General features: G+C 34.3%; 2 protein-coding genes across 2 annotated transcripts; one reads left to right on the top strand and one right to left on the bottom strand.

The window, feature by feature from the left end:
• Positions 1 to 16,531: 16,531 nt before the first annotated feature.
• Positions 16,532 to 20,034, top strand: LOC107420246 (abscisic acid 8'-hydroxylase 2). Its single transcript, XM_025074601.3, has 10 exons — positions 16,532 to 16,833; positions 16,984 to 17,305; positions 17,644 to 17,793; positions 17,925 to 18,111; positions 18,212 to 18,291; positions 18,408 to 18,494; positions 18,645 to 18,723; positions 18,828 to 18,934; positions 19,038 to 19,156; positions 19,676 to 20,034. The coding sequence occupies exons 1-10, from the start codon at positions 16,589 to 16,591 to the stop codon at positions 19,791 to 19,793; spliced, it is 1,494 nt and encodes a 497-aa protein (XP_024930369.3). The 5' UTR covers positions 16,532 to 16,588; the 3' UTR covers positions 19,794 to 20,034.
• Positions 20,035 to 23,647: 3,613 nt separating this feature from the next.
• Positions 23,648 to 25,029, bottom strand: LOC107403685 (uncharacterized). The gene has a single exon (XM_016010592.4). It carries the CDS (start codon positions 24,731 to 24,733, stop codon positions 23,918 to 23,920), a length of 816 nt encoding a protein of 271 aa, XP_015866078.1. The 5' UTR covers positions 24,734 to 25,029; the 3' UTR covers positions 23,648 to 23,917.
• Positions 25,030 to 25,142: the final 113 nt, after the last annotated feature.

The following is a 25,142-nucleotide window of genomic DNA, read 5'->3' as shown; positions in this document are numbered from 1 at the left end:
CCTTAAGGTTTTTAGGTTTTTGGGCCTTGTTTTATTTTCTACCGTTGGTTTTGAATTAATAAATCAATTAATATTTTGAAAATAAGGAGTTGAGAGTTTGAAGGGAAAAAGGACTTTGGAGTGGAGAGTTGGTTTTACACACGTTCCTTTCTAACGTTCTTTTCAGTTTTTGGAAAAACACAGAAAAAAAGTTCTTGAGGTCTTTACGTGAAAAACACAGAGAGGAAAAATTACAGTAATTTTGATCAGTGTGGTAAAGTAAAGGTACACAAAAAGTTCGTAGGAAAAGATCTTGGAGGTGCTTTGTCCAATTTCTTTGTAGTCGTTGTATCCTGAGAGGCATTTGTCACAAAACTTCTGCACCGGTAGGCGTAAAATGTCTTAAGGACACTATGGTATTACACAGGTCTTGGTTAGACTTCGAGAAAGCAGATCAATTCAAGGAATTACAAATTCTAACTTATCTGATTATTTTTGTAATTTTATTTTATATTATTCTATTGTATCCACATGTATTTACATATATATTCAATTATATGTTTCCAACACTTGTAATCTTTTCTCACATGGTATCTAAGGACCATTCGCTTTATACTTTTATCAAGTACAAAACCTAAAAAGGGCATGGTCGCAAAGTATTCAAAACCCACAAAACAGGTGCCAGTTCAAACTTTCTATGTTACATTAGTTTCTCCTGCTTGATAGATACAAATTAAGATTTAAAATCGTGCATTTGTTTGAATTTAACCTCATATACACAAACTTCCTATTCATTTGTCTTTCCATTGCTATTGAGGTTCTCAAATAATGTAGGGTCTTTGGGTTCTTTATTTTATTTTTTTTCCAATTTTTATGACCGAATGAATAATATCAATTATTTGTGTACATTTATTTTTCAATCAAGAAGCTTGAAACAATTTAAAGATGGTACATATCCCCTCATATATAGTGTTCTCCCACTGGCCTTCCCATAAAAAAGACTCTACACTATCATGATGTTTGGATTTTTGTCCTGATGGAGTTTTCATGGCTATTAGAATTTGGAAATGCAACTGAAAAAGTGCCTTTATACAAAATTGCACCATTACAGTCATGCATATATAGAGCATGTATGTTTATTGCATCCATTTTTTACTTTAATGCCAATTGTCAACTTCCAAAAATGAATTGGAAATAATTTTCATCACCATTTCGAAGAATGTAGACCTGCTCGGTTGATTACTTTGATTAGAATTATTATAATGCAATTTTCCCCATATTTGACAAAATGATAACCATGTATAGTCCACAACAATATTATTCAACTTCATGAAACAAGAATTTATTGTTTTTAGTGTAAGTTGAATAGTTCTCTCTAAAAAAATTTGATCAATTGGACAAAATAAAACCAAAAAAAAAAAAATGGTTCGACCAAGAAGGGTGATTAGTTGCATTACTATAGGCCTGAATAAATGAACTTCGTCACAAATAACTCAAATGAACTCGCTAAAAATGGAAGGGCTAGAAAACAAGCTCTACATTCTAAGTACCTGAGCTGTTGACCATGACCAACACTAGGTCTCTGCTGCAGTTTTAGCCTCTGAATCCATTTATCCTTAAACATATTCACTAAATTAATCTAATCCAAAGATGATACTTCAAAAAAGTTGAAGTTTTAGATGAGACTTGAGAACTGTAACCTATATGAACAAGTAGGCATATGAAACTGACCGAAAACAAACTTACCCATAAAGTTGGAGAAAATGAACAACTCTTAAAATTTAATAAATTAACTTAAAACTAGGATTCAGATATGTGTTTAATTTATTTGAAGGTCAGAAAGCAGTATTGTAAAGAAAAGGAATATATGCTTTAAATATCCTGAGTTGAAAAATTGTAGAGATTTGAAAAATCGTGACTTACTCATTCTAAAGTTTGCAAAATTACCAGTTACCATATTTGAGGTTTGATTTTTGACTAGAATAGTAAATTGGTTTATGAAATATCTAATCTACCCTTCTATTCCAAGATAAACATCAAACCTTATTTTATCATTTTTATAATTTGAGAATAAATATTAAAAATATACGATTTATTTGTTTTTCTATTTATACTGTTAGTTATTATATAAATGCAATCTCTAATAAATGATGTCTTTCTAACAAACTAAATGAGAGAACAATAATATAAATTTTATATTTACTTTAGAAGGATAAAATATACTTTTTATAAATTAATTTAACCAAAATTTAATAGTAAGGACATTAAATGATAATCTTTCTAAAATAAATAGAATAATCTTTCTAAGCATGGGCAATAAGTAATTATGCCAATAGATTTGAATATCATGTCCAAAATGCAATACATCATAATAGGGTATGTCGTCCCCACTCTAATATATGTTGAATTATGCCACATGTAGAAGCTCCAAAGTTATATATATATATATATATATATATAGAAAGGCTACATATTTATTTGGTATAACTGATTAAAATAATGTTTTGTCTGTAAAATTTTATATAATAGATTTTTTTGAAAAAAAACTAATTAAAATGTTTGGTTGCAAATAAAAAATTGCATTAAACACTCATTGGATTTTTATATTTATTGGGTCCCCAACAATTGGGTTTTGGATTAAAGTAGATTTGATGTCTTACCTTGTAAACTCTATATATAAGGTGGGGGGAATCTAAAAAGCTTGTCTGAGCCGACTAAAAGGAAAAGGAAGAGTAGTGGATTTAAAACTCAAAGATATTAATATAGTGAAAAAAAAAATTAGAGAGAGATTGAAACCCAGAGGGGAGAAGGAAAGATGAGAGAGAGAGAGAGCGAGAGAGCAAAGTGGGAAGGATCGGCTGAAGAAGAAAATATGAGAAAAAGAGTTAAACAAGTTAATAATACGATGTGTAGCAACTTAATGGCACCCGTAGAATCATGTTGCGATTATGAATATTAATTTGATGCTTTAAATTATATAATGATTTTATATTAAAAATTTAATAAAAATTAAATTCATTTTAAATAACCAATTAAAATGGCATATAATCATCAGAATAATAACAAAAAGTATTTTTTAAACATGAATTAGCTAGAGAGCCAACGAGTATGGACAAACCCACCCAATCTATAAACTGCCAAAAAAAATCATCACTAAGCGTAATTGGTCCCTAATTTCACCCAAAAAAAAAAAGCATAATTGGTCCCTAACAATTTTTTATACATGGTATTATTTATTTATTCTCTCTCTACGGAAAAAAGCACAAACCCAACACTTTCGTCAAAGTTGGGCTGGCTGGATGGACCTTCGAACCAATTAATATCAGAGATAGCCCATACATGACAATGTAATTGTTATAATGAGTGGAGCAAGTCCAGACTTAAATGATTTCAGTTAGCAGCACTATATCTACGTACAAGTTGAATTCATAATGTATGTTGAACCGTCTGCATGTACTTCAGCAAGGTTTTTCTCAGCCTATAGCTTATGGTTGGCAACTTCTTGAGTAATTTCCAAACTTCTAAGTTAGGTTGAATTTGATATTTGTCCAGAGATGAAGGTAATGAACCTGCTGCGGCAAAAACCACCTATGTCATCAACCTCGACGACTTCGAAAAGCTGTTCTTGTCAATTCACATATGCCGCAACAGTTGACATAACAGATCTAGACTTAATGAAAATGGGGAGTTATTGATTTGATCCTATAGAGACTCAATCCATGGATGCCCAATATACATGGCCATTGCCATGATGAAGTTGTCATTTTCCTGAAACATACATGCATATACTCTATATATGTTGTTTTGTTCGAATTTGGGATGTTTGTGGGAAAGGGCTATGTAGTCAATGGTTTATTTAAACTCAACATAATGACTATAAAACCAAAAGAAATGAATAAAGCTAGTACTTCTTCTGTTTACTTGCTTAAGTCTTCCATTTTGTGGGATGGTAGACTAGGACATGATAATTTTAATTCTCTGCGGAGGTTAATTAACTTAAATCATATTCCCACGTTTGAAATTGATTGCAAGCATAAGTGTGAAACTTGTATGGAAGCAAAATTAACAAGGTCATCATTTCAAACAATTGATAGAAATAGTGAACCTTTGAATTTAATACATAGTGATGTATGTGATTTAAAATTTGCACCGATTAGATGTGGTAATAAATATTTTATCACCTTTATTGATGATAGCACGAAATATTGCTATGTATACCTACTAAAGAGCAAGGATGAGGTTATAAAGAAATTTATTCTCTATAAAACGGAAGTTGAGAATCAACTTAACAAAAATATTAAAGTGATCAGAAGTGATCGTGGTGGGGAGTATGTGACTCCATTTGGAAAGTATTGTGCTCAACAAGGTATAATACATGAAGTTACTCCACCATATTCGCCACAATCAAATGGTGTGGCTGAACAGAAAAATAGAATTTTGAAAGAAATGATGAATACAATGTTAATAAGTTCTGGAGTATCTCAAAACTTGTGGGGGGAAGCCATTTTGTCGGCGAATGACCTTTTAAATAAGGTGCCCCAAAAAGATCAGGTAAAGACACCTTATGAGTTGTGGAAGGGAAGACAACCTTCCTACAAATATTTACGAGTGTAGTGGCATCTAGCTAAAGTAGTGGTACCTACACCTAAAAAGGTGAAGATAGGTCTCAAAACTGTTGATTGCATCTTCATAGGATATGCACAGAATAGTAGTGTGTATCGATTTCTTGTGCATAAGTCAGAAATTTCTTATATTCACAAGAACACAATAATGGAATCGAGAAATGCATTATTTCTCCAACATATTTTTCCTTATAAAGTGGAAAAAAGACCAAGTTCATCTAAACGAGCTTACGATGCTATCGGTGATGATGATAACAATAGTGATGGAGAGCAAGAGAATGAAGATGAGACTGAGGATGAGATTAGACGTAGCAAAATAGTAAGAACCGAAAAATCCTACGGTCCGGATTTTCTTAGTTATATGCTAGAAAGTGAACCTCAAAGTTTCTACGAAGCTGTAAATTCTCCTAAAGGAAATTTATGGAAAGAAGCTGTAAAAAGTGAGATTGATTCCATCTTACAGAATCACACTTGGGAATTAGCAGATCTTCCTCCAGGTTATAAACATTTAAGTTACAAATGGATCTTTAAAAGGAAGATAAAAGCATATGGAACAATAGATAAATACAAGGCAAGGCTTGTAATTAAGGGATACAAGCAAAAAGAAGGCCTTTATTATTTTGACACTTATTCTCCAGTAACGAGGATAAATTTCATAAGGATGGTACTGGCGATCACTGTATTGCAGGATTTTGAAGTATATCAAATGGATGTGAAAACAGTCTTTCTAAATGGAGATCTTGATGAAAAGATCTACATGGAACAACCTGAGGGCTTCTCCGCTCCAGGACAAGAAAAGAAAATCTGTAGATTGGTGAAGTCCTTGTATGGAGTTAAACAAGCTCCAAAGCAATGGCATCAAAAATTTGATAATGCCATGCTAAAAGAGGATTTAAAATAAATGAATGTGACAAACGTATCTATGTAAAACATACAGAGAATGGATATGTCATTCTATATTTGTATGTAGATGACATACTCATAGTAGGTAGTGACGACAATATGGTCCGAACTACAAAAGCCATGTTAAATTCCAAATTTGACATGAAAGATATGGGGCTTGCTGATATCATTTTAGGTATGAAAATTATGAGGACTTCGAATGGAATCATTCTTAGTCAAACTCATTATGTAGATAAAATACTGGCTAAATTTAGTAATAATGATACTAGTATAGCTAGAACACCCATAGATTTGAGTTTATACTTATCCAAAAATAAAAGGAAAAGTGTATCTCAAGTGGGATACAGTAGACTGATTGGAAGTCTGATGTACTTGATGAGTTGCACCAGATCAGACTTAGCCTACGCTATAAGTAGACTGAGTAGATATACGAGTAATCCAAATGATGATCATTGGAAAGGAATCGTTAGAGTACTGAGGTACTTATGATATACTCGTGAATACGGACTGCATTATACAAGATATCTTGCTATATTAGAAGGATATAGTGATGGAAATTGGATATCAAATATAAAGGATTCAAAATCCACTAGTGGCTATGTGTTCACATTAGCGGGTGCAGCCATAACGTGGAAATGCTTAAAACAAACTATGATAGCTCAATCCACGATGGAATATGAGTTTATCGCATTAGATAAATATGGTGAAGAGGCAGAATGGCTATGCCAATTCTTAGAGGGCATTCCTAGGTGGCCTAAACCTGTGCCAGCAATAAGTTTACATTGTAATGGTCAATCTGTGATTAGCAGGGCAAAGAATATTATGTATAATGGAAAGTGTAGACACATTCGTCGTAAACATAATTCCATAAGACAGTTAATCTCAACTGGAGCTATCTCAATAAACTATGTAAAGTCAAAAGATAACATTGCGAATTCGCTAACCAAAGGGTTAAATAGAGAACTAATTGAGAAATCGTCGAAGGGAATGAGATTGAAGCCTGTGAGTAAAGTCGATACGATGGAAACCCAACCTAATTGACTTGAGATCCCAAGATCTAGGTTCAATGGGACAATACAATTGTAAAGACTGGTATGGATCACTGTGGGGGTTAGTCCTCTACCCATTTCTATGAATAAATAGTGATAGAAATAAAGGTTAAGCAATGAGTGTGCTTTTAATCGTTCCTATAAGGGAGTGTCTGGTAATCTATGCATAGTCATGCTGATTACAATAGTAATAGGAATCACCTATGTGAGAGAGAAGAGTGGCCGCTTCAAAGGAGAATTGTAAAAGGGACAATTCTTTAGAAACTCTCGCAGAACCAGGGAGGTGTTCGAGGCAAAAATGAACACAACAGTGAGAACTGAAGTGTACCAGGAAGGAATCATGCGTGGGCTATGTTGTCATTTACACAAATGATTAAATAGTTCAAAGATATCGCGTCTACCATAAATCAATAAAGAAGATGTAGTCTCACAAGGGAAGATTCAAAGAGTAACGTCTACCTATCCTATGCAGGTTCCAATTGTAGAGCTTTACCACCAAAGTCATGTTTGTTTTAGAAATCAAATCATTCATGTCGGGGATTATTAGAGTTTGGGCCCAGGCCCACTTGTGTGAATGATCGTAGGTTGGTTGAAAAAATGAGAATTTTAATCTTTTTTAAAATGAAAGAATTTTTTGAACGTGGGGGGTTGAGTTTTGAGGGTTTACAACTCTTTGTTTGAGACATGGTTGCTTGCACGTATGATTTAACGTTCTTTCAGTTTTGGAAAATATACAGAGAAAAATTCTTGAGTTCTTTACGTGAAAAATACAGAGAGAAAATAGTGATGGTGGTAAAGTAAAGGTACGCAAAAGTTCGAAGGGAAGGTTTTAGAGGTGCCGTGTCCAAGATCTTGCAACTGTTGTATCCTTGGAGATGTTCGTCACAAAACTCCTGCACCAGTGGACGTAAAACGTCTTAAGGACAATGTGGTATCACACAGACCTCGGTTAGATTTCCAGAAAGCAGATCAATTAAGGAAATACAGGTTCTAAATTCTCTGAATATCTATGTAATTTTATTTTACATTATTATATTGTATCCATATGTATTTACATATATATTCATACATTATTTCCAACAATCTTAAGACGTTTTACTGATTTTATATATATATATATATGTGGAAATTTTATTTTTGTGTTTACTATGCGTTTCTCATTGAAAAAAAAAAAAAAAGGGTTCATACCCATGTACTGTTTTATGTTTGGGCATGTATATAATATATTTATATATTTATATTTTTAATCAAAATTGATTTACCCAAACAGATACATGCCATGTTTCTATTTCGTATATATGTTATTTTTTGTCTGTGTGCTTTGGTTTTTGATGAAGAAAAAAAAAATCATCAAACCCGTGAGGTTTGAAAATTTTTTTTAGGCACTTATTAAATTTTATTTTAAAATTAAAATTGTTTCCAAAATTGATTTGCCCATGAATTTCTAAACATTTTGGTGAATTTTTTACAATTTTTGATCGCTGGAACAATAGATTTTGACCAACCAGGTCTGAAAAACCCATTTACCAGTAAAACGGATCGAGAAAACCCAGCTAGAGGTTAAAGACGAGTCAAAATTCGGGTTAATGGGTCAAAAAAACGAGTTTAGGTAAGAATCTGCATCAGTAGGCCAAAATTTTAAATTCTGTTGGACCTGGCCCAGTCTCACAGCCTAGCCCGCAGTTAGGATAGGCTACTGTTCAGCCTAATATAGAGGCCCAAGTGAAACGGCTCGATTGCAATTGGGCTCGTCATGTGTCGCGACGAGAAATCACCACATGTTGAGACAAAATGTTGACAAATAGCGCACAGTGGCAAGGTGACGTGGCATCCCATGGCTAGGTCATGTGTCGACTAGATGTTAAGCCACGTGTTACACAATGAGTGCAGACATGTGTCGACCTATTACAGGTGACACATGTCGGTCTCACAGAGCGCCACATGTCGCCTTCTAGATATGCCATGTGTCGACCTGATATAAGTGACACGTGTCAGCCTCTGGCGGTGAAACGTGTCGGACAAGGTCGGAAGCCCTGTCTCCACATGGCGTTAACACGTCAGCCCATTGATGACGTGGCCGTGCGCCACGTCAGCCTTATTGGCCATATGGCGTATGCCACATCAGCTGTGATGACATGGTAACGTGCCACGTGAGTAGGATGATGATGTGGCAGCATGCCACGTCAGGAGTTCCATGTGGCAGCATGCCACGTCAGCATAGTGCCACATGTCAGTGAATAGTGACATGTGAACAGTATTTTTGGGTGTATACAATAATTTTTATAGTGTATTCAGAAATCCTAAAAATCACATTTTTGTGTGTTTTCCTTTTGGAAATTGCTTATAATTAGTTTGTTGTGAAAAAAAATAACAACTAATTGATATCTGTTTTGTGATAGTACAGAAATGGCAAGTGAAGACAATAGGACTGTGCCTACTCAGACTTCTGGGATTCAGATATCTCCTTCTGCAAGTCATGCAGAGAAGCCTAAGAAGTTTAATGGAGCAAACTTCAAGAGATGATAGCAGAAAATGCTATTTTACCTTACCGCTCTAGGATTTGCGAAGTACTTGACTGAAGATACGCCACCCAGTAATGAAGAGAGTGATGGGGAGACACTCATGGCAGTGGATGCATGTAATAATTCCGATTAACTATGTCAGAATTATGTCCTGAATGACCTTTCTGATGCCCTGTACGGAGTGTACTGTGGCACGAAGTCAGCTAAGGAGCTGTGGAAAACACTAGACAGCAAGTACAAGATTGAGAATACTAGGTGCGAAAAGTTTATTACAAGCCATGGACTACATAATGGTGGATACGAAGCCATTAATAAACCAAGTACATGAGTTGCAAGTGCTGATTTAGGAAATGCTTACTGAAGGGATGATCATGAATGAAGCCTTACAAGTGGCTTGTATGATTGAGAAGCTACCTCCAAGTTGGAGTGACTTCAGGAATTATCTGAAGCACAAAAGAAAGGAGATGGATATGGAGGCTCTTATTGACAAGCTTCGCATTGAAGAGGACAGTAGAAAGTCTAATAAGAGAGCTTCGAAGGCCGGATTGAAGGCCAATGTTGTGGAGCATGGTCAGAGATCCAAAAATAAAAAGAAAACTGGAAAAGCTTCCAAGTTGAGGCCTAAATGAGGAATCTTCAAAAAGGCCAAGTTTCAAGGCAGGTGCTTTAACTGTGAAAAGATGGATCATAGAGCTATGAAATGCAGGCTACCATATAAAAAGAGGAACCAAGCACAGGTGATGGAAGAGATCACTCGAGACGTTGATGACATTTACCTTAGTGCTGTGATCTCTGAAGTGAACTTGGTGGGATCCAATTCCAAAGAATGGTGTGTAGATATTGGTGCGGCCCACCATGTGTGTTCATATAGGAGTATGTTCACTTCCTTCGATCTTAAGAAGAATGGGGAAAAATTGTTCATGGTGAACTCCGCTACCTCAGAAATCCAAGGTGAGGGCAAAGTAATCATGAAGATGATTGCGAGAAAGAATTGACTCTGAATAATGTACAGTATGTTCCAGACATTTGCAAGAATCTGGTATCTGGATTGTTGCTGAGCAAATATGGTTTTCATTTAGTGTTTGAGTTTGAAAATGTTTTTTTGTCCAAATTTGGGATATTTATGGGAAAAGGCTATGTAGTCAATGATTTATTTAAACTCAATGGAATGATTGTAAAGCCAAAACAAATAAATAAAGCTGGTACTTCTTCTGTTTACTTGCTTGAGTCTTCCATTTTGTGGCATGGTAGACTAGGACATGTTAATTTTAATTCTCTGCGGAGGTTAATTAACTTAAATCATATTCCCACGTTTGAAATTGATTGCAGTCATAAGTGTGAAGCTTGTGTGGAAGTAAAATCAACGAGGTCATCATATTAAACAATTGATTGAAATAATGAACCTTTGGATTTAATACATAGTGATGTATGTGATTTAAAATTTGCACCGACTAGAGGTGGTAATAAATATTTTATCACCTTTATTGATGATAGCACGAAATATTGCTATGTATACCTACTAAAGAGCAAGGATGAGGCTATAGAGAAATTTATTCTCTATAAAACGGAAGTTGAAAATCAACTTAACAAAAAAGTTAAAGTGATCAGAAATGATCATGGTAGGGAGTATGTGACTCCATTTGGAGAGTATTATGCTCAACAAGGTATAATACATGAAGTTACTCCACCATATTCGCCACAATTAAATGGTGTGGCTGAACGGAAAAATAGAACTTTGAAAGAAATGATTAATACAATGCTGATAAGTTTTGGTGTAAGTCATTTTGTCGGCGAATGACCTTTTAAATAAGATGTCCCTGAAAGATCAAGTAAAGACACCCTATGAGTTGTGGAAGGGAAGATAACCCTCCTACAAATATTTACAAGTGTGGGGGTGTCTAGATAAAGTAGTGGTACCTACACCTAAGAAGGTGAAGATAGGTCCCAAAACTATTGATTGCATTTTCATAGAATATGCACAGAATAGTAGTGCATATCGGTTTCTTGTACATAGGTCAGATATTTCTGATATTCACAAGAACACAATAATGGAATCGAGAAATGCATTATTTTTCAAACATATTTTTCCGTATAAAGTGGAAAAAGGATCGATTTCGTCTAAACGAGCTTACGATGCTATCGGTGATGATGATAACAATAGTGATCGAGAGCAAGAGAATGAAGATGAGACTGAGGATGAGATTGGACGTAGCAAAAGAGTAAGAACCGAAAAATCCTACGATCCGAATTTTCTTACATATATGCTAGAAAGTGAACCTTAAAGCTTCCAAAAAACTATAAATTCTCCTGAAGGGAATTTATGGAAAGAAGCTGTAAAAAGTGAGATTGATTCCATCTTACAGAATCACATTTGGAAATTAGTAGATCTTCCTCCAGGTTGTAAACCTTTGGGTTACAAATGGATCTTTAAAAGGAAGTTGAAAGCAAATGGAATAATAGATAAATATAAGGCAAGGCTTGTAATTAAGGGATACAAGCAAAAAGAAGGCCTTGATTATTTTGACACTTATTCTCCAGTAACAAGGATAAATTCCATGAGGATGGTACTAACAATCGTTGCATTGCAGGATCTTGCAGTACATCAAATAGATGTGAAAACAGTATTTCTTAATAGAGATCAAGATGAAGAGATCTATATATAGCAACCTAAGGGTTTCACTGCTCCGGGATAAGAAAAGAAAGTTTGTAGATTGGTAAAATCTTTATATGGACTTAAACAAGCTCCAAAGCAATGGCATCAAAAAATTTAACAATGCTATGCTAAAAGATGGATTTAAAATAAATGAATGTGACAAATGTATCTATGTAAAAGATATAAAGAATGGATATGTCATTCTATGTTTGTATGTATATGACATACTTATAGTAGGTAGTAATGACAATATGGTCCGAACTACAAAAGCCATGTTAAATTCCAAATTTGACATGAAAGATATGGGGCTTGCTGATGTCATTTTAGATATGAAAATCACAAGAACTTCGAATGGAATCATTCTTAGTCAAACTCATTATGTAGATAAAATACTGGCTAAATTTAGTAATAATGATACTAGTATAGCCAGAACACCGATAGATTTGAGTTTACACTTATCCAAAAATAAAGAGGAAAGTGTATCTCAATTGGAATACGCTAGGGTGATTGGAAGTCTGATGTACTTGATGAGTTACACCAGACCAGACTTAGCCTACGCTATAAGTAGACTGAGTTGATACACGAGTAATCCAAATGAAGATCATTGGAAAGGAATCGTCAGAGTAATAAGATAGTTGCGATATACTCATGAATACGGTCTGCACTATACAAGATATCCTACTGTATTAGAAGGATACAGTGATGCAAATTAGATATCAGATGTTAAGAACTCAATGTCTACTAGTGGCTATGTGTTCACATTAGCGGGTGCAGTCGTGACATAGAAGTCTTCAAAAACAAACTGTGATAGCTCGATCCATGATGAAATCTGAGTTTATCGCATTGGATAAATGTGGTGAAAAGGCAGAATGGCTACACCAATTCTTAGAGGGCATTCCTAGGTGGCCTAAACCTGTGCCAGCAATAAGTTTACATTGTGATAGTTAATCTGCAATTTGCAAGGCACATAATATTATGTATAATGAAAGTCTAGACACATTCGTCATAGACATAATTCCATAAGACAGTTAATCTCAACTAGAGTTATCTCAATAGACTATGTAATGTCAAAAGATAACATTGCGGATCCGCTAATCAAAGGGTTAAATAGAGAACTAGTTGAGAAATCATCGAGGGGAATAGGATTGAAGCCCGTGAGTAAAGTTGATACAATGGAAACCCAATCTAATTGACTGGAGATCCCAAGATCTAGGTTCATTGGGATAACGCAATTGTAAAGACTGGTATGGATCACTGTGGGGGGTTAATTCTCCGTTCATTCCTATGACAAACAGTGATAGAAAGAGGTTAAGCATAAAGTATGTTTTTAATGATTCCTATAAGTGTATGTGGTAATCTATGTATAGTTATGTTGATTACATTGGGAATAGGAATCACTTATGTGAGAGAGAAGAGTGGCCGCTTCAAAGGAGAATTGTTAAGGGAGCAATTCTTAAGAAACTCTCGCAGAATCAAAGAGGTGTTTAGTGCCAAAATGAACACAACAGTGAGAACTTAAGTGTGCCAGGAAGGAATCATGTGTGGGCTATGTTGTCATTTACATAAAAGATGAAATAGTTTAAAGATATCGCATCTACCATAAGTCAGTAAAGAAGATGTAGTCTCACAAGAGAAGGTTTAAAGAGTAACATCTATCTATCCTATGCAGGTTCCAATTGTAGAGTTTTACCACCAAAGTTATGTTTGTTTTAGAAATTAAATCATTCATGTCGGGGATTGTTAAAGTTTGGGCCCAGGCCCACTTGTGTGAATGATTTTGGGTTGGTTGAAAAAATGAGAATTTTAATCTTTTTTAAAATGAAAGAATTTTTTGAATGTGGGGGGTTGAGTTTTGAGGGTTTACAGGTCTTTGTTTGAGAAGTGGTTGCTTGCACGTATGATTTAAAGTTCTTTCAATTTTGGAAAATATACAGAGAAAAATTCTTGAATTGTTTACGTGAAAAATACAGAGAGAAAATAGTGACGGTGGTAAAGTAAAGGTACGCAAAAGTTCGAAGGGAAGGTTTTGGAGGTGCCGTGTCCAAGATCTTGCAACCGTTGTATCTTGGGAGATGTTCGTCACAAAACTCCTGTACCGGTGGACGTAAAACGTCTTAAGGACACTATGGTATCACACAGACCTCAGTTAGACTTCCAGAAAGCAGATCAATTAAGAAAATACAAGTTCTAAATTCTTTGAATATCTATGTAATTTTATTTTACATTATTATGTTGTATCCATATGTATTTACATATATATTCATACATTATTTCCAATAGTTTTGCCTCATGTCCACAAAGTCGAGAAAAGACCATGCATTTTTTTGTTAGCTTGAGACGCCAATGATTGCATGCAACAGGGGTAAAAAGAATAAAATAAAAGAAGAAGAAAAGCAATGAAATTATCAAGGTCTTTCCATCACAATCTCACTGTGTGATATGCGCCTAAACATAAACCCCATAAAATAAATTCAACTGAATAAAAATATTAATTGAGGTTAATGCCGTCATCATCAACAGAAGCTTGGGCGAGTTGGAAGAAATAGAGAAGGATTGCAAACATGGCTTGAGCTTCGGGGTGGTGGGGAGAGAATTGAAGGATGTGGGCAAGCTTGAAAAAGAGTGAAGCGATCAATTTGTTTACAGAGGTTAAAGAGGACCTCAAACCATTGAAGTAGTAAAAAGGGGTATAAATGGTATTTTATTGGATAGAACCATTAAACCATTGAGAAATGTGGGTATTTTTCTACATTGTGCCTCTCACATGGGCATTTGTGTGTTTACCCCTACTATCCAAATTTTGCAGAGCAGTCTAACGCCATCCATAACTGGTAATTGAGGAAGCCGTAGTGGAAATTTTGGGCCCAAATGTAGCAGAGAGCACGGGCATAGCGGATTTGGGTTGCTGATCCTGACCTGAAACTCAGTCCATAATTTGGCAAGCTCCTTCTTGGGCCCTTCATCCCCAGAATATAGATTCTTTACAAAATGATCTTTTTAACAATTACTTTAATCAGATTTTTGAGCCATTGCCAACTTTCTAAAAGGCTAAACGCTAAACCACCCAAAAACAGTTTGCATTTTGTGCACTCTTCTTCCAGTCCCCATTGCCTTTCCCATGTAATTAAATTGTCATTTGTCACAAATCAAAATCTTATTTTTAATTGTAATAATGCTTTTGACATGCGATATAGACATGAAGACAAAAATAGTGAGATTTTTCTTTATTTTAGAAGTCAAATAGAGTGAGATATGAATAATTCAGTGTTTGCAAACTAGACATCATTATCCAAATAAAATTTTATTTTATCATTAGTTTTAGTTTTATTAATGACAGAAATTTTAGGTACCTCCACTTGCAAATTTAGGTCAATTAAAAAGATATATCCGCTCCATTTCAATAAGACGGAGAAGTATATTAGTTACCAGTAGACCTGTAAAATATACAATTAGAAACCATGTAATTGATTCGAAGGTAGAAATATTCATGTAAACGACCCAAAGAAAAAAAAAAAAAACAGATTTAAATTGGTAGATTTCCAATTTAATAGAGATTAAGCAGTTTTAACTTCCTTTTATATGTTGCTCTAATTTCTACAAAGCGACTATAGATATCCACACTTCACAAAAAGACTTTAAATCTTCTTTGATTTTATTTTTAGTTGTCTAATTTACCAAATTTATTTACTAAATTGTATAATAAATAATGTAATAATATTTAATTAATTTATTTTTTAAATTTATTTATCTATTCAAGAGTTGATTTTTTCATAAATTATATAAATATATCAACAAATAATATTTAAATATGTGTTATAAATTTTTTTATTAATTTTTTGATGAATAAATTTAGTAACATTCTTTTATATATATATATATATATATATATATATTTTTTATTTGTAAATCCTACACAGATAAATATGATGATATGTTTATTAGCTTTACACTTGATCAACTATTTTCTTTATTAGATTTGTTTTTCGTATATAATTTCGTTAATTTAATGCATTAAATTAAACCACAATCTCATAAAATTGTTCTGAAAAGTTTGAATTTATAAAAGTCATCGAAATTGGATTATATATTTTAATTTTTTTGGAACAAGAAATATTGAAGAACTAGTAAAAAAATGGAAGAAATTTGGATTATATGCTCTAACAACCAAAATCATCAATGCACCAACACAAAAAAAAAAAAAAAAAAAAAAAAGGCGCCCATCTATGCACATCAAGTATTGTTTTTCCACAACCAAAATGTACTTGTTAATTATATTTCATTAAGATGAGATTTCAAATCCGTGATCAACATCTGTATTCAAATTCTAATAGGATGGATTTTTTTTTTTTTTTTAAATGAAGTTCGAATGGAGATAATTTGCATGATAATCTCAGGAATTAATTATGAACGGGAACGGGATGTTATGATAGTGATGAGCCAGGAAACTATACGTTTTTCCGTTTGCTAGGTAGGGGGACAGAAAGCAGTTGGATGAGACGAGTGTCGGTAGCGATTATTAATGCCTCCAATCCAAACACATAATGCATTCTCCACTTTTCTTACGCAGTGGATGCCTTGGTTAATTTCAACTTTCACATAACTCTGTCGGCCAATTTAATTACACCACCAATCTAGTTTAGCCCTCACCACCGTACACTTCACATCTCGCTTTATTTATTTTTCCTAAAGCTATTTAAAATGTAAGATTTCACTCTTAATATATATATATATATATATACATATATATATATATATATATATATATATGTGTGTGTGTGTGTGTGTGTGTGTGTGTGTGACAATAAAACGAAGAAGATAGTAGCAGAAGAGGAAAAAAAACAAAAAAAAAAAAAAAAAAGAATGGCCACCCTTTGGTCCTATGCACATTTTTGCTTTTGTTCTCTTGCAGTGCTTGTTTTGGGTATAATCTTGTTATTTTTGATGTATCAGCTTGTAAGGACACTACAGAGCCTTAATCAAGAATCGACGGCTGATATTCCTCCCGGCAGTCGAGGACTACCGTTGATAGGAGAAACGCTACAGTTTATGGCTGCTATCAAAAGTGGCAAGGGGTTTTATGAATTTGTTCGCATTCGTCGCCTCTGGTATATAGAACCTCTCTTTTCCAATTATAATACTCGTAATCAAGGATTAATTGTTGGATATATACATATTATAAGAATCTGAAGTTTATGATTAATAAAGGCTTAATTAAAGAATATTAATTAGACCTCCATGGTTGTGACTTGTGACAGGTATGGAAGGTGCTTCAGGACCTACATATTTGGAGAGACACACGTGTTTGTATCGGGAACAGAGTCAGCAAAAACAATCTTAAACAATGACTTGGGGAAGTTCACAAAGCGATACATACAGTCCATTGCCCAATTGGTCGGATACCAAAGCCTTCTATGCGCTGATTACCAACACCACAAGCTGATCCGAGGCCGTCTCAGCAATTTGTTCACCACCAGTTCTATGTCTTTGTTTATCAAACAGTTTGATCAACTTATACGTGAAAATCTTACAACCTGGGAACACAAATCCACTGTAATTGTTCTCGATGAAGCGCTTCAGGTAAACTGTGTGTAAAACTTTGCAGTCTCCTAATTGCAGCCCAATATATAGGCCCACATATTAATCACTAAAGCCCACATTTGGCTTCTTGGGCAATAACAGTTTTGGGTTCCATTGACAATCCACCTTGTTTGTTTACCATCTCTCTCTCACACACACACACACACACACACACACACACACAAATCAAGTTTTGGTGTGTGGATTCATTTCCATTCATTAGGTCAATAAATTTTTGGTCGATTGCGATTAGTAATTTTCTATTGAAAGTGAGATTACCGAATTGTTATTGAAAATTTTAGTCTTATTACATTATACATCTTTTGTATTTGGTGTAGATAACTTGTAATGCCATGTGCAAAATGTTAATGAGCCTAGAAGGTGGAAATGAATTAGAGATGTTGCAGAAGGAAGTGGCTCATGTTTGCGAAGCAATGCTTGCATTCCCTTTGAGAATACCGGGGAGTAGGTTTCATAAAGGCCTTCAGGTAGCCCAAAAAAAAATTATTATTATTATTATTATTTCAAGGATTATTAAAAAACAATAAGATACAAAAATTTTCAAAATATTTACTCAACATCCTTTTGAAAAATGAAAGAAGTATTTTTGATTATCCAGGCCAGAAAAAGAATCATGAGCCTAATCGAGAAGGAAATTAGTGAAAGAAGAAGAGGCATAGGAGCTTTCCAAGAAGATTTTCTACAACGTTTGTTGACCGAGGATGACAAAGCATGTAACGATGCTACCACTACTAGGCTAACAGATTCAGAGATCAAAGATAATATCCTTACCATGATCATCGCAGGTCAACCTTAATTCTTGGACCTTATATATATGATATGCTAATACAATACTTTGATGTTAAATGTTATCAACGACATGTCGTTAAAAATATGTGCGAGCAGGACAAGATACGACAGCAAGTGCAATAACATGGATGGTGAAATTCTTGGATGAAAACCAAGATGTCCTTCAGATACTAAGGGTAACCAAAAACCAGCTTTTACCTGTTACTTTATCTGACCGCCATTTTTGTTTTTGATTTATACTCTAATTTTTGAAGTTATTCAATCAGAATTGATTTGGTTGAATATTGGACAGAATGAACAACTTCAGCTAGCAAGTAAATCAACAGCAGAGTCATTTATCCGCTTGGAGGATCTAAATGAAATGCCATATGCTTCCAAGGTATTCAAATATTAAGCACCAACCTAAGGCGGTTTCTCGACCGTCTGATCTGAGGGGAAGAAAAAAAAAAAAAAAAAAAAAAAAAGAAAAACTGGTTATGTTGTTTTTGGGTAGTACTAATTGTTATATTGATATGGTGTACGAGTACAGGTGGTAAAAGAATCCTTGAGAATGGCATCTGTAGTACCATGGTTCCCAAGACTAGCACTCCAGGATTGTGAGATAGACGGTCCGTTTATTAATCACAAAATTAATCATAGAAATTCTAATAATATGGCAATTAGTTGTTCCTTTTTTCTTTTTTTTTTAAATGATTCTGATTCTCTACTGTAGGATTTAGTATCAAAAGGGGGTGGAATGTTAATATTGATGCCAGATCAGTACACCTTGATCCAACGGTGTACAATGAACCAAACAAGTTTAATCCTTCAAGGTTTGATGTAAGTTTTCTGGTTAATAGTTGAGAATATTTTAACACTTTCAATTGGAAAAAGAAGGGGAATTCATATAAATCAACTAAAATATAAATTTCTTGTTAATTAGGATGAATCAAAACCTTACAGCTTCTTAGCTTTCGGAATGGGAGGGAGGACATGCCTCGGAATGAACATGGCTAAAGCCATGATGATGGTCTTTCTCCACCGTCTGATTACCACCTACAGGTTAGATTACTTTTTTTTTATATATATATTTTGTATATTAATCCATATATACCTTCAGAAACTTTTTAGCCTGTGCTGAATGTGGAAAGAAGCACTTGAATTTTGTAACATATTTCTCTCAGACTTTTTGTGGCTGCACCATTGTCGTCCTCTTATAGTGTTAAACAAAAGGAACGGCAACAACTGCCATATGGTATAAGTAATAGATTTAGGTACACGATTATTAGCTTTTTGTTTGAAATCTTAATTGATTTATTGGAAACAAACGTTAAAGGAAAAGCATTATTGAATAATTCACTTTTGTCGCAGAAAGTTTGCGTCCTGCAACAAATCATATTGCAGGCCGAACAAAAAAAGACTTCAAATAAAAAACAATAACATAGCTAATTAAAAGCATACCATCTTCAAATTCAACACAGTGATGCAAAAATAAAATTAATAATTCATAAAAAAATTAAATAATAATTTGGAAAGTTGAAAGCAATATTTAAGTGGTGAATTAATTTGAATTATGTTCAGGTGGAAGGTGATGGACCCAGACCCCAGCATTGAGAAGTGGGCTCTGTTTTCCAGATTGAAAAGCGGCTGTCCTGTGATTGTGACACGTATCTTGAAGGACACGGATGGGTTTTACTGATATAAGATTATATAATAATAATATACCCCCAAAATATATACTATGCAAAGCGCTAGTTGCTTGTACAATATTATTCTATACTTAAATTAAGTTGAGATTAGGCAGGATATTACCTAATTCCTACTAATCAACTGTAAGAAATAACATATAAATATATTTATCTAAACTTGTTTTGGTAAAATTTTGGAAGACATTCGCCATTGAAGGCACACGTGTTGTCCCAATTTTTACAAAATTTAATATATTATCTTTGCCATTTAGTAATACAGGTTGCCTACAAAATGACAAGCAAAAACCCCCTACTTATTTTTTACTATGTTCTATGAAAATTTAGAATAGGGAACAAAGCAATCACCTCTAGATCTTGTTGTAGGTAAGGTAGTAGAAGGGTGATTAAAAATATAGTCATGAAGAAATTAAATACCGTTAACCTGCATTATTATTATAGTTAGTATTAATAATAATATTATGCATTATAGGATGTTTGGTATCCGGGCAGAAGAAGCCAAGAAAATCCAACTGTTTGGGCTTCCAATTCCAAAACAGGACAGAAGGGAATAGCCTCAGATAAGGGCAAATTAAGGACAAAAGCACAACAATTTTGACCCCCTGCCAAATCATTATTGTGTCCTCCATTTTGGGAATTGTTGATTAACTAAGCAATTTAGGATCACACGCAACTAAACTTGCAATTTAAGGTACACATCTCAGGTTCACAATTTTTTAAATATAGGGAACCTCTTTTAAGCTTAATTATATTCTTGTAATGTGTATATATATATATATATATAGCACGTTTAATTATTGGGATTTTTTTTGTCTCTGCATTCTATATGACAATTATATACATATATACACAAATTTATTAATTGAGAGAAGTTAGTGATAATTTTTCATTGCTTTTGAAAGGAGAGAGCATTTTAGGTTTGGGATATTTTCTAGTCAATTCGAAGTTAATATCCTCTTCTACTTTATTAATACATTATATGTTTTAGATTCTTCAATTAATTTTCAACTTTTAATTAAAGTGCTAATATAGTATTATAAATTTGGAAGCTGTCCTATCCATTCATTATCTACTTCACTATAATCGTGTGGGAGTCCTTTTGGGTGGCTCAGCTTCTTAAAATATGAGAAAAAATAATGGTTAAAAAATTGCAAATGATGCTCTAAATTCATTAATTTACTTAAGTCATTCAACAAACATAAAATGAAAATAATAATTTATATCACTGCTACTGACCCTCGCAACTCGGCATGATGTTGACAAAATTCTTGTTTTCAATAAGATTTGTTGCAAATTTAGGCTGCAAAGAAGGTTTTTAATAATTTATATTGTTTATGATGTTGACTGGTCCTATCAAATTGCTTCTTTGTTTGTCATCAACACCCAACTCAATGTAATCTAGTGACCTCTTTCCATCCCACTTTTTTTTTTTTTTGGTTTTTTTTTTTTTTTTTTTTTCCTTTTTAGTTAGGAATTCAGGATTATAAACTATGGGTATGTTTGATCCCTCTAATGGTCCGTGAGATTCCTAATACTAAAACCAGGCTTATTGAAAAAACAATTAAGCAAGCTTTTGCTGACCAGTTATCGACCAGGCCCAGGTTCATCACAAAAATTTAAATCTGGCGGATAGAAAAAAGTTACACAGAAACATTGCCATATTGACAGCTAGCGGGCAGTAGAGCTACAGGAAATGACAAAAAGCCCAGGGACATGCAAAAGAGTTTATTCATCTAGTAGATAGTATACACAACCTTAGTTCCTTTTGATTAATTTCTTATTATTTTTTTATATATTATTAAAATTGAATGATGAAAAAGTAAAATTATTACGTTTTTATAGAACAACTATCTAATTACATAATACTTGACAGGAGTCCTCATCCACCTTTGCTAAGCAGAACCCTTAATTCACTATATATATATATATATAATAGTTCTCAGAAAATTAAATCAGTACATGTATATATATAGTGTCTGAAGTCACCAAATGGGTCGGCCAAATATGGGGTTATTGTACGAATAGAGATATTTACCTTCAAACTATTATTTATTGGGATGTCTATAATATAGACATGGATATAGATATAGAAATAGTAGATATAGAAATAGGAGGGTGTAGGTGGCATGGAAGCTGGTGGCTAGCGGATAAGAAATGAAAGGGAGCCGAGAAGTGTTTGTTGTCAATAAACAAGAAAATCCCTTTTTGATTCCTTTTGTTAATTCATAATTCCACAAGCGGATAAGAGCAGGCTGCTTTATTGTAAAGAATCCTCAATAACAAATTAATATTACCCTCTCCTCCTCACCAAAAGGCTATTGTTTTCTGCAACCAACCACTAGAAAACATTTCCTTCCCATTTTTTTTTCTTTCCCTTAAATGGGTCCCAACAAAAAAAAAAATTACATATACCCATTACAGATAAATATAATCAAGGGAGGGAAAATTTCATGTTAAAGAAAAAGGTAGGGAAATTTAATTTTAAGAAAAGAAGAAATTGGAAAGACATTGACACGTTCCTACAAAAATCATGATGGAAGAAAAAGGGCTTGTGGTGACTTTGCGTATTTCATGGGGGTGAGAGATCCATTAGAACGCTAAAGAGATTGTAAAAAAATAATAAGAAGAAAAAAATAGAATAAAAACAAATAGTAGTTTCACAGGACACCCACTGGTTAGTGTAAGTAATTATGACAAACCCAACCAAGAGATGTACCAATTATTCTTTATGCAATAATCTAATGCTCTAGCATGCTTAAAAGCGGACCAAAAAGTGATTTTGTTTCCCTTTTCTTTATTTGAGAAGATTACACACGCTTTAGAATATTTACAAGTCTTCTGTTGAGAAGAGTGGACCATTTCAAGCCCTTGACATTATTAAGCAATCGGCAAAACTTTGAAAAGAAGGCCATAAAAGTCCGCGAATATGACCATCAATCATATGGTCATCAATACAATTGCACTCCAATTTCTACAATTTTGATTTTGATTTTATTTATTATATCATACTGTCCTTCCTTGCTGTTTTTGAACAAAAATCTGTGGCCAAATTAAAACCAACATCATTAGTAGTAGTAGTACCAATACTCTTTCCCATAATCCACCCTAAAGAAGACGGCAACATGATGCTTCAACTTTCGCTATTCCAACCCCACCGTGACGAGTTTTCCAAAGCTGACTAATATATAATAAAATACCCTTTTGATCCTAGCTAGCTAGCCCACACAACAACACATTGAAGAAATTGAATCAATATATATATACTCCATTGATATCCAAGATTCAAGGGATTCCATTCCATTCCCCTCATTGGCTCATCTAAATTTTAAAGTCCCATTTGGGATTTCTTGGGCAAAACCAAGTTCGGCCTACAGGAAACTTCGTAAAACTTGTGCATAGACAAGTTATAGAGGTTCTCTACTCTACAACTATTGGAATAATATCTGGATCAGTCCCTTTCAGCGGACTACTCTACATTGATCGATCTCTCAGAATCTCAAATAGGATACGGCAAATAGGTAGCAAACACTCCCATTAATCACCCAAAACAAGTTAGAATATAGCCCCTCCGTTTAATTATTGATTTCAAACTCATTTCTTTATTCATAAGAAAGAAACTGTACCTACCAAGGACTTATCGGGAAAAAATAATAATAAAAGAAAGAAAAACCATATTAATTCATAACCGATCCCAATGAACCCACTATTCCACTTAAATTATTAATCTAATTTGATTTTTCAATAATCAATTAAAAAATATGAAAAATGTGTCCTATATTCTCTCCTAAGTCCAAAACACATATCCAAGAGTCAACTGAAAACGAACAACAGGGACTGTTAATCAGCAAAAACGTAAAATGCATCGATCAAATTCCATTAAAATTTCTGATACATGCATTCTAATAAACGGTGGAGAGAAACTGTACAATGATATTTCACACGAAAAAAAAAAAGAACATGGACGTTGAGTTTAATTTTACTTCCTCATATACCCATAGAAGAACCTCTTAATTTCCACTCCAAATTATTACAAGGACACAAAAGCCTCGTATTTACTTTCCGTAGATTTTTTTTCCCTTTAATATATATATATATATATATATAATTTTTTTTTTTTTCAGACGGAGTTACTGACAGAGAGAGTGAGAGGCAGGTCTCCTCCTTGTGTTTTTTGTTCTTCTTTGTATTCTTTCCTCTGAATCGACTTTACAGTAGCAATGAAAGTCTCAATAGCGTGGTTAAACTCGTCATTGCTCATTTGGTCGTCCACGGAGCTCGATCTCCTCCCGGGCTCTATCTCCGTATCCGATCGCTGGAACTCTCGCCGCTGCGGCTTCTCGACCTTCTCTAGGTTGAAATTCTCCGATTTAGTCCTCCGGTAACACTTCACCACCAAAGCCTTCCCTGTGTCCGTACAAACAGCACTTTTCGTTCGAACTTGAGAAGCCGAGCCTTTTGGTTTCGCGACGTCTCGGTTGTTTTGAGATGGTGGGGAAGCCACATTCTCGGAGCAAATGATTTGTTTGTCTTCGAAGACAACTTCGGGTGCCGGAGCCGGGGCCGGAGATTCGCTGCCAGTGGAAATCCTACGGCTGGACATGCTGTTGCTGACGAACTCGTCGTACAAATCGGGTCCGGATCCGGATCCGGAGAGGTGTTTTTCGGTGGGGACTTGGGCGGACAGAGCGTAGATGAGGAAGATGATCAAGTTGAAGAGCACAAAGACGAAAAGGTGGCTCTTGAAGACGGCGATCAACTGGCGGGAAAAACCGGCACAGAATTCCGTGGCAATCGGAAGCCATGTGGTGGAGCAAGTGAGGAAGAAGAGTGCAGCGCAAGCCTCGAAAAGCCACTTCAATTTTCTTCGGAGTCGGTACCTTCTCATAGCAATGGCTTTTTCAGCTTTGACATGATCGAATTCGTGTGAATCCATATATATATATATATGTATGTATATTTTGAAAAGAGAAACTAGAAAGATTATAAGGAGAAGTTTTGTGTGGTTTTTAAGGATTATGTTCACGACGAGTGAATTCGATGGAAATGGCTGCTCGAAGAGCGAAGCAAATAAATTTGTGTATAAAAGAGGGGGTGAGGAGTGTTTTAGTGTAGCGACTGATTTGGTAGGAGATATATTTATGGGAAGGAAGTGAGAAAATTAAGCAAAATTTTCCTGGAAAATGAGAAATAAGAATGGAAAAGAAAGCATGGGGAATTTATAGGCACAGCTCTCTGGTATATGAAAGTAAATAATGTATTGGTGGCCTTCTTCTATTGGGCGGTTATTTTTCTTATTTTAAGGGTTGGAAAACTCTTAGAGGATTTTGCTTTCCGTGATTTGT

This window comes from Ziziphus jujuba, chromosome 5 (assembly GCF_031755915.1).
Source record: "Ziziphus jujuba cultivar Dongzao chromosome 5, ASM3175591v1".
In the NCBI taxonomy this organism is placed as follows: Eukaryota; Viridiplantae; Streptophyta; class Magnoliopsida; order Rosales; family Rhamnaceae; genus Ziziphus; species Ziziphus jujuba.
The sequence above is the reverse complement of the archived record's forward strand: the minus strand, read 5'-3'. Positions and strand labels throughout refer to the sequence as shown.

Coding starts and splice junctions, on each gene's coding strand:
- LOC107420246 (XM_025074601.3), top strand. CDS start 16,589: ATGGCCACCCTTTGGTCCTATGCACATTTTTGCTTTTGTTCTCTTGCA. Junction 16,834..16,983: donor GTTCGCATTCGTCGCCTCTG/GTATATAGAACC, acceptor GACTTGTGACAG/GTATGGAAGGTGCTTCAGGA. Junction 18,935..19,037: donor TTAATCCTTCAAGGTTTGAT/GTAAGTTTTCTG, acceptor CTTGTTAATTAG/GATGAATCAAAACCTTACAG.
- LOC107403685 (XM_016010592.4), bottom strand. CDS start 24,733: ATGGATTCACACGAATTCGATCATGTCAAAGCTGAAAAAGCCATTGCT.